Genomic DNA, 10,271 nt, shown 5'->3' on the forward strand with positions numbered 1-10,271 from the left:
TCCTACACAATGTACCTTTAAGTAACTCAATGATAGAAAATGTGTTCCTTAAAAGTTAAAAGGTTGGGAACCAGTGCTCTAGTCCTACTTTAAAATCCCTATACATATCAGCCACTGTAGAACCTATTCCTGTTTATCATCACATCCAATAGAAACCCCTGTATACTTTAAGAATGCCAACAGTTCCTCGCCTGTGCTCTCTCAGTAATCCTTTTAATGTGACTTCCTGCACCCCTAATTCCCTCAGTTTATTCGTGAAGTGCTGCATGTCTAAAGTATGTGCCTTTACTGCATTCTCAGCTGACGCGAGACTACAGGCGGCTCCAACGTCCTGAGCATCGCGAGAGTTGACCAGCTGTTTAGTCTATGTTTTTTTAGACTGGTGCTAGTCGATCAACACGTGGGGAGGAGAGACTGACTTTCCACAGGGACACGTTTGAAAAACTCACATTAATAGTATTGCTTTCATCGTGGCGGCACCGAGGACCCTAAAATACTGTAAGTAAACTGAAAACTGGAAAGAGCGCATTTAGCATGCTGAGGTTGGAAAGACCATGCCAGCCGATAGACATCATGTTCACACAGCGTGACTTAGTTCAAATCAACGCAAACGAGTGCAACACGCACAGTGTATAAAAAAAACCCATTCATGGGCATTTCCACGCGTCTCTGCAATCTATCTACAGATTACTGTGTCACCGTCTGAGTGCAGTAATCCCATGTCATTGAACAACTAGCCTACTCATCTTTCTCTAATTTAACAGTCAGCACACTCCAGCTAGCCTCTTTCCCCGTTGTGTAACTTAGATTACCCTAATTCCTCCTCCCCTGCGGTCTCTATGCACTTACTAACAGCAGGCTCATGTGTCTGCAATAGTAACAAATGCTTGTAGGTTGTCAGCAGTAAGTGTGCAGTTGGCTATCATTTTCGCCAGGCCGGCTAGCAAGCTAACGTGAAGGTCTGAGGCCCATGTCACTCTTTGGCTTAAAATGTCCTTTAACCCTGCGTCAGTCCGGCACAAGCCCACATTGGTGCATTCGGTCGCGTTCAAAGCGGTGTGATGCATTGCCTTTATGTCGTGGCCTAACGCGATCAGACTTAAACTCTGAAGTGGCCTTAAACACGAGGCTTTAATGATGTAACCAACCCATGGTCATGTTCAATGGGCCAAAAATAATGCAGTGGAGGGAATGGCGATTATTGTGTCATTTCAATTCGTGCTTATATCCATAGACGTTTAGCATTAACAATGTGCCGGGCTAGTCTGCTAACTTCATACTTTGTATCCTGCACTGCGGCCTCCTAACCAGCCATGCTTTATTCTCAGTCGTGTAACATTAGGTCACAACCACCTCGAAGGCAATGTTACGCCAAACTGCCTGTATATTTGTTGTAGTTAGCACTAACCTTCGTACTGGCAAGACATTGTGCATTTTAGTACTGAACATGAGTTCTTCTGAGGATGTTCAGTCTGTTTGGATAAATTCGGCATTCAAATGAGGCACCTAGCGGTACACATTAACTAAGTTTTTAGTTTCTAAAACGGTAACTTAAGTTCTCATTGCTTGCTAACTAACGTTAACTTAACTCACCGCCCAACTAACGTTAGTTTTGTCTTTATTCCAAAGATGGGTTGTCCTGTTGGGTAGTGTTGCTGTATTGAGGCATGCAAATACTTTTAGGAGGAAAAAGCTGTGAATCTTCAGTAGTGAAACGTTAGGTCACAACCACCTGGTTCCGGATTGTCGGATGTTCCGACCGTACTGCCAAGACGTTGTGCATTTTAGTACTTAAGTTATGTTATGCTGAGGATGTTTAGTGTGTTCCGATAAATTCGGCATTCAAATGAGGCACATGTTAACTAAGTTTCAGTTTCTATAACAGCGATTTGTTCTCATTGCTTGCTAGCTAATTTAACCTACCGCCCACTAGTTCTGTATTTTTTTTTATTTCAAATATGCATTGTACAGTGTTAGCTAGTGTTGGTGTATTGAGGCATACAAAGACTATTTTAGTAGGAAAACGTTTTGGGTTTTTTTCGATACGCATAACGTAACGCTACGCTTGCCCTTCTGACTGCAAGGACACGTTAAACGACCAGAATTTAAAGTAAAGTTTGACGTTGTGTACTGGTGCTAGCAAACTACTTCCATTAGTCAGTACTTGTCTGTGTTGTGATGGAATGACTGGTCGTTCGTAGCTGGCACTGAGCTACAAACGGCACGAGACAACGCCAGTGGGATTAGACATTATGAGCCACGCACAGTCACATTGTAGGTAACATTATTAGCACGTTGCTAGCTGATGTGGTGACATTAGCTCAGTTGTTGCTGAAAGTTGGCACTATGACCCTCTTATTAGGCAACCCGGCAAGTCAAGGTGCAACCTCTCATCGTGTCATGGGTTTGTAAACGGCAATAATAAGATTTTTGTTTGGCTTCTGTGTTAGCTTAATTGAAGGATTAGCCTGTTGTTGTTGTAGCAAGCTAACATAAACGCTAGTGAAGTTAAAACGTGACTGTAGCAGTGGAGCTCCGGTACATTGTGTCATCGTTTGACATCACGGCGTTCGGAATTCTCCAGACATAAATTCCTTAAAGTATCGAGTGAAATGTTACGAAAATGTGCTGAAACGAGGGCCACTCTACAATTCCGCTTATATGCAATTCCTATATCGGTGTTCTACAATGTCACGGATTGATTGTGAGTGTAGGTCCCGTTAGTGTACAGGGATGGTGTGTTGTTAAAAGGAAGGTTGTCCTGTGTCCATTGTGAAAGCTGCTTAGGCTGCCTGTGCTCAGCACGTTGTACGGTCTGTAACATGTAAATGCAGCCTGGCCCCTCCCCTTTCAGGACCCCAAGGTCACACTCTGAATCTTGACTTTAAGGTCAGGAACAGCACCAATGAACAGCAGTCTGCTCTCTACTGAGTGCTCTAGATTTGAGTGTGTGTAACTTCTGTTGTAACCTTGTCCAAGGTGAATGTAGTGCTGGCCACCATTTCACACACATGTACACGCTTATCAGCACCTTTTCTGTTTTAGTTCAGGCGCCCATATGGAAAGTTTTCAGTTGTTGATTTGATATTGAATTCACTTTAAGTATTGCGCATGGCTGCTTAAATTGCAGGAGTCACTTTTAACATCCTCATAGAGTTCATTTCTACTAAATCTGGGGTTGTTGGTAGACAGACCCCGTTTATTTGTTGTTGATGGCTGATCTCCAAAATGACGTAGATTATTTATGTAATACACAGAAGCTGAAAGATAAGCCTAGGTGTAGTCTACATAAAATCAGTGTTACTTACATGAAAGCTTTGTTTTTGCTTGCACATTTTCATGTCAGAGTGAAAGAGAGTTAAAGCTGCAGTAGGTAACTTTTACAAAAACAAACCTTTTGTCATTTGCTGAATCTTTCACAGTAGTACACGAGACGGGTAATCTGAGCCAAGAAAAACAGTTTGGTTTGGCATGAAGATAGTTGATTGTTGAGTCTCATTCGCAGCATCTGTATTTGATGACCTGGGAATGAGACTCAACAGTTAACCATCTTCTCAGCTCTGATTGTTGTCTTTTTTAACGAGGGCCAGTGGATTCTTGTAAACACCATTAGCAGCACTAGGAGGAGCCAGATGAATCTACCTGAATTTTTCTATTCATATTGTTTATGCTGTCTTTTCATGTTTACTTATCTTCTAGTGTGTTGTATTATGATGTGAAAGTTTCAGCAAAGGTTTACAAGGATACTTTTATAAAAGTTACCTACTGCAGCTTAGATTTCATGGATTATATAGCTTTACTTGAAACCAACAATGCACAAAGGTGGCACAACATATTATTCAGCCATGCCGGCTGTAATCCACTTTAATCACAGACTGTGGTACAAATGGTTTTTCCTATGTTTAAAGTTGTTGCTTGCCACGATGAGTTCATCTATCTCACCAGTTTATTGTGGATGCAGCCACATTCTTGTCATATTATCCATTGCAAAACTGAACTTTTTATTTAGTTTGGACCTGCATTAGCCACTACCGAGGTAGCCACTGCTCTCACTGGGGAAATTTGTTGAATAATAAAAGGCAGAGCTGAATGACTTTAATTCGATACCAATAATAAACTTAAAGGTCCAATGTGCAACTCCCTCACTTTACTGACACCTTACAAGTGAGTAAGAGACACTATGGTGCCCAAGTCCATGCCTTTTTACTTGAAAAATTTACAAACTTTTTTTTGTAAAGTGTCACAGCTCTTGTCAGTCAGATTTATTTGTCTTATTAATCAAGGATGCTCTGACAACCAACTGCAACTTTTTTTAATACAACAAATTACCAAATCCACATTACCCTTGTAACTGTCCATGCTTGTTTTAATTTTTCAAACAGTGAAGCTCATTGGCAATATGCCTGATGTACTGATTGAACCCGCTACAACAGCCTGTAATGTTAGTTGCTATTGCTACAGTAACACCATAATAATTCTGAGAAGTAGGTAGTAAGTAAGTAAATTGATTAAACCAGATGGACAAATATGAAATGTGTACAGGATTACATTAGTAAAGGTCAAGGGTGAAGTTTTTAAGAAATACAGAGTTGTTTGGTCATAAATTCAAATTGTCTAGTACTTTTATGCACCTGTAAACCACAATGGGTTCCTCCACGGCCTGATGTGTGGATGGTGTAGTCTTTTCCACCTTTTTGGAAATGAGTCTTCATGGCTATTCATTATTCAAGACAAGTCAAGTCAACTTTATTGTCAAGTATGCTATACATGCACGACATACAGCATAGATGAAATTTCAGTCCTCTCTGACCCACGGTGCAAATAAATTTTCTATATAATAAAAAAGACATAAAATAAACAATCAGCAATTTAGCATACATAAACAGTCAACAAGACATAAGCTAAACAGCAATCAACAATTAACTGGGAGAGAGGAGCTGCTGCGTGTGTACGCGCCGCCATCTTTGATAAGGGCCATAGCCTAGGTACATTGACGTGTTTGCACCCTCTAGTCTAAATGGTGCTATTCAAGTTTTCAGAAATGTATTTCAGATCGCTAAACCATTAAAGTAGTAGGGTACCAGGGATTTTTCACTAGATCTCACACTGTGCTATATTCATAAAAACGCACATTAGTCGTTATCTTTTTGGTTTTTTTGCTCTGCAACAACAAATTCCTATAAAGCGATTTTGTCTGTTTTTCTAAATGTTAAAGTATATCCCAGGACTCTGCTGCTAGCCTGTAGAGTGCCAGCAGCCACAGAGGTGAAAAGTCCAGGCTCATTGGGGCTTCCTCCCTGACAAACTCCTTATATATGTACACACACACGAGAACTTAAGAGCAGCTGCCAATGAGAGCCGTGTCGGGAAGCATGGCAGGTTGTGATTGGGTCACATCCAACCCATGTGATGCATTCCTCCTGGTGAAGGCAGTCTTGTCCCGGTCTGTTAAGGAAAGGCATGTGCACATGGCCTTTTTTTAACATTGACAGGGAGTCACCTCCTGTAAGGTGGGACACTAGGAATTGCTTATGGAGGGCTATTTATTTCTTCAGTTGGGGCTGATTTGACAAGCTAATTATATTGTTAGTGTAAGACCTTCAACCTTCTGTTTTCTTGCCTGTTCATTCTTTGCTGTATGTTTGACTTTGAGATATAAGGGCTTGTCTTTCTAGTGGAGCATTTCCCACACAGTATAGAGGAGTCAAAAGGAGGGCTCTGAATAAAATAACCACACAGCTGGAATGGCCATGACACTCTTTAGCATCAGAGTTTTAGCAGACATTTAGACTGGAAACAGCCTTGTTTTGGTTGGGGCTTCAGGCACTGGTGAGGCCAGGGCACAAAACAGTGCAATCTGCATTTATATTGGTCACAGTCCCAGTAACATCCAGCATCATGGCCCTACTTTTTCTGCAACCTGAGCAGTAAACAATAAAAAAACAATTAGTGCAGAGTTTTTAGATCCTATTTTAAAGGTTCATATTCTGTTGTAGTATGCCAGTTATTTCTCAAGTAGTTAATAAAAGAAAACCACTGCCACACATCTTTGCATGTAACTTATTATTATTATTACTAGTGCAGTGCCCGTAGGAGTACGTATTGCTATAGAAAACAGTGTGGAGGTTAAGTAGTTTTTTCATGGATGCCAAATGAGGTTGTGTTTTGGAAGGTGGGGAAACATGATGAAAAAAATACCAACAGCTGTACCTACGTGGAGAAGCGTCTGTCTCCTGTTCTGTCCTCGCGCTGTCCTACCGACTCTTCCGTGTTCCTTTCCTGCCGAAAAACAGCGGTCTTTCAACGGCGAAAACTAGTGTTAAAACATTCGTCCGTCTTGCTGAGTATCGGTTCGGTAATGCCAGCGGAATTCGGAAATTATTTTATGGAATAATTTTATTAACGGTTTATGTTTGGTAGTCCAAACAAAGCGACGTTGCACATCAAGGTCAGTCTGATCCTGACTGCAGAGATATTTGAGCCAACACACACAACAACCAGAGATTTCTTGCTTTGTAGATAGAAGATAGATTATTAAAAACAATCTGCTTTTGAGATCTTTATCTTTTATCCTTCATTGTTTATCATTTATCATGTTTGTCTATTGTCTTAGTTGTTGTTTTTGTTATATTTTTTCCAAGAGGAATGCCTTGTTTTTGCCTGCAAACCTACATATGGGTACAAATAAAGTGACCTTGAACCTAGACGCGATACATTTTTCCAAAACGTAACATCATGACCAAGCCAACTGCATGATTTGGATTGGGGTCCAATGTAGGTGTTCAGTGTATTGGGCATCAGACATAAAGCTTGTTTCCCGACTGTACAGCAGAGTGCAGAAAACAGAACAGAGAAGAAATTACATGAAACAGTTTCCCAGCTGGACCCAAACAGTGCTGTGGTTCATGGTCATCTTAACCCCTAAGTCAAGTTACTATGTGAATGTACAAATGGAATGCATTTTTATTACATTCTCTAGAATATTTCATGAGATTTAATTGATGACTTTTAACTAATTTCATAGCTGCTTGGTCTTTCATTCGGTCACAAAGACTAAATTTAAAGTTAATCCTTAAGTCAACCTGCAACCAATAGGCATATTGTGACTGGTTTTCTCAGATTTGCTGTGAATTGTTCTTCAGTTTGAAATTTCCCTCAACTAATACAAATCTGTTTGTGTCTTTGTAACTTTCAGGTGTAGCTGTTAGTGTCCTGAGGAAATGCCGCTAAAGTTTCGTTCTGTCGTGCCCTACACACTGCCTGGAGTCCTGGCACTGATCGGCTGGTGGTGGTACATCTCACGGAAGAAAGAGCGGCTCATCAGCCATGACAGCCCAGAGGGGGCTCCAACCGCTATGGGCCTTAGAACATCTCCAGCAGAGGGTAGCAACGGTTTGGTTGAGAAAGGCACTGTATCCCCCACAAATGACACAGAAAGCCCCACCCACATACCTCTAATGGTCAGTAACCAGAGACCAGAACATGAAAATATTTCCCAGATCCAAGTCCAGGACACTGAAGCAGCACCTTTACTGGAACAAAGTTCTGAAGAATCTGCTGCTCATCTTGGGAGATTAAGACCAGAGGAAGTCCATAAACCCCCATTCTGGAACCTACCATCACCTGGCAAAGAAGACAGCCTGCAGGTGTCAGTGAAAGACCATAAAGACCCAGAGAAAAGTGCATCACCTGCCTTGGTAAAAGAGCTGGAGAAAGATCCAGCCATAGTAGAAGATGACATCTTGTCTACCAAAGTCAGCAGCTCCTCCCTTCCAACAGCACACCTTCCTGATGCAGAGAGGCCTGAGCCAGAGGGGGAAGTTGCAAAGCACCACAGCACTGTTAATACACAAGATGAGATGGTTGTTTGTGCAGTCACCCCAGCCAAAATGCAGAGAGTGACCCCTTCAGAGGCTGACTCTCTAGAGACCCCCCCTTCAGTGCAGGACTTCCACCAACACATTCTAACCAGCACGCCCACCTTCCCTGCCCTGGCTCCGGCCACCACAGCCCTGACCACGGTCCAAGACTCCACTACCAAATCAGTGACCCCAGAGGACATCCAAGTACACAGTGGCAGTGCAGAGGAGCAAGATCTGGAGCTTCTGGCATCTGGACTCATAACTGAGGTCATCTCGGCAGCCACCCAGGAGGTCCTTGCTGTCACCAGCTGCCAGGTCACAGGCAACAGCCACTCCAGCTGCAGTAGCAGCACACCGCTGGGTAGTGGAAGACTATTCTCCCAACAGGAGCCAATCACAGCAGCACAGCAGAACCACCATCTACTGACAAGCCCCTCTCAGATAGGCTGTGGATCTAGAGACGCAACAGAGAAGGAAGGGCAAGGGATGCCTAACGGATGCTCCTCAACTCCAGTATGGGAGCCTGTTGAGGTCAGTCACAGGGTTTATCAGACAAACAGTGCACAGAGAGGCCATTGGCCAACACCATCACACCCAGCAGCACAAAGTGCCCCTTTGCTAAACACGAAACTGAAAAGTGATGAAGCAGCCGTGCTGGCTGAGGACTCAGCCTGCAGCACATGCCACTCTGAGGATGGCATCAGCAGTGAGGACCTCCAGAACAGCATGTTTGACAACCAAATGGATGTGATCCAGGTTACAGACTTGTCAGCAAAAGAAGCCACACAGCCTCAGTCATTGGTTGAGACCGCCACAGAGGCAATGATTTTGGCCGAAACTGAAGAAAACTCGGTGGATTCTGTATGTGAGATAAAAAGGCTCAATGGAATGGGCTTGAGGAATGGCGCTCATGGGACATGTGAGGGGGAGACAGACCAGTCTGGAGGTGAGAAAGCAAATTTCGTTATCATTTTATTCTGGTTATTAGTGTTAGCAGCTGTGTAATCAGCAAGGTCCTCACATCTAAACTCTCACTTAGTTGACGTCACCTGGTATGTGCTTGAGTGCGACAGGCTGCAAGGGCCCAAAATGGTATAAATAGGAAAGGGACAGCGACATATCACTTTACCCGGACGATGCCAAAACATGTTTTGTACAATTGTGAGTTTGGGGCTTATTTTATGTGTTTTTTTACTTTATTCATGGTCAGTGCACTTAAGGGACTGACTGCCTGGTTTAACATCTTACGGAGTTGACGAGAGGTTATTGTCAATCAGTTTCACACACTTCAGAGCTGTGGGTAAATCCCTTGGGCTAAGTCAGCTGAAATGCAGACTTGCAAAACGTTTGCATGAAGGCCACAAAAAAGTCTGCATGCTAGCCCTCACACGCTTGACGGTTTGTAGTGGGACTGAGTCCGTGAGTGTGTTGCAGAGTATAGCCAGACCAGAACTGGATTTTTGAGGCCCATAAGTATTTGCAGGTATAAAAATCTGATAATGATATATTGGCCAATAATGCTTTTTTTGGTAAACAAATAAATGTTATTCTATTCATTAGTGCGCATGGCGCGGAAAGCTGCATGCTTCCTTTACATTGTCTGAAAAAAATAATAATAATAATTCCCCCTGGGATTATTAAAGTATTTCTGATTCTGATCTGATTAACTTTTGTAGCTTTTGAAAGGTGCTACATAAGTAAAGTTGTTTACTGCTGTACAATATGAATGGAGACTGATGCAGTAGGACTGATTAGAATTGATGAGTGAATGGCATCAGTATTTCTTTTGAGGAAAAACTCAGAGTATAGCAGGGCCAATGTTGGAAGTGTGCATCATGTTAAAGTATATTTAAGTGTTTTAACAGTAAACTAATAAAGCAAGTCGAGCAGATCAGAAAACATTTTGGGAGTGAACGTTTATTGCTGACTGTAGGAACAGCAAAGTCAGTTGATGGCTTTTTCAGGTGTTTGCTCAGTTGTCATATAGTTTGTTCAGTTGTTGCCGCCCTGTGATTCAAGTATGGAACTACACTACTGTCACATGAAAACAAGTGGTCCTATATGGGTGAGAATGATCTCCTGACATACTGTACCCCGCTCCCCCTTAAATACTGTCCACATTCTGAAATCTGCAGCTTAACTGTTTCATGAATTCATTAAAATGACCTCTAAAACATGTTGTTGGCTAAGATTACGGTGTATATTAGATTGTAATATGCAGGGATTAACAGAACTTTTTCACATCAGCCATTTTGACAGGAAATAGGGTAAACATAGGTGTTACCAATGATGCTAATTAAGGTTCCACTCCATTCAGGTCAAACAGAGTCATATTGTACATGTTGGCTCAGTGGAAAGGCTGAGAAATCGCCATGAATGTTGGAAAAGAGGAGGCCATATGCTGGAAAA

General features: G+C 42.3%; 1 protein-coding gene across 1 annotated transcript in view; it reads left to right on the forward strand.

Moving 5' to 3' along the window:
* Positions 1-349: 349 nt before the first annotated feature.
* The window catches only part of akap1b (A kinase (PRKA) anchor protein 1b), a gene marked incomplete in the record, with an annotated part of 22,504 nt that continues 12,582 nt past the window's right edge, over positions 350-10,271 (forward strand). Inside the window, 2 exon segments of the mRNA XM_035679486.1 lie at positions 350-498; positions 7,196-8,808. Coding sequence (XP_035535379.1) covers positions 7,221-8,808 — 1,588 coding nt within the window.

Source organism: Morone saxatilis, unplaced genomic scaffold, assembly GCF_004916995.1.
Source record: "Morone saxatilis isolate NCDOM2014 unplaced genomic scaffold, NCSU_SB_2.0 Contig8, whole genome shotgun sequence".
Taxonomy (NCBI): domain Eukaryota; kingdom Metazoa; phylum Chordata; class Actinopteri; family Moronidae; genus Morone; species Morone saxatilis.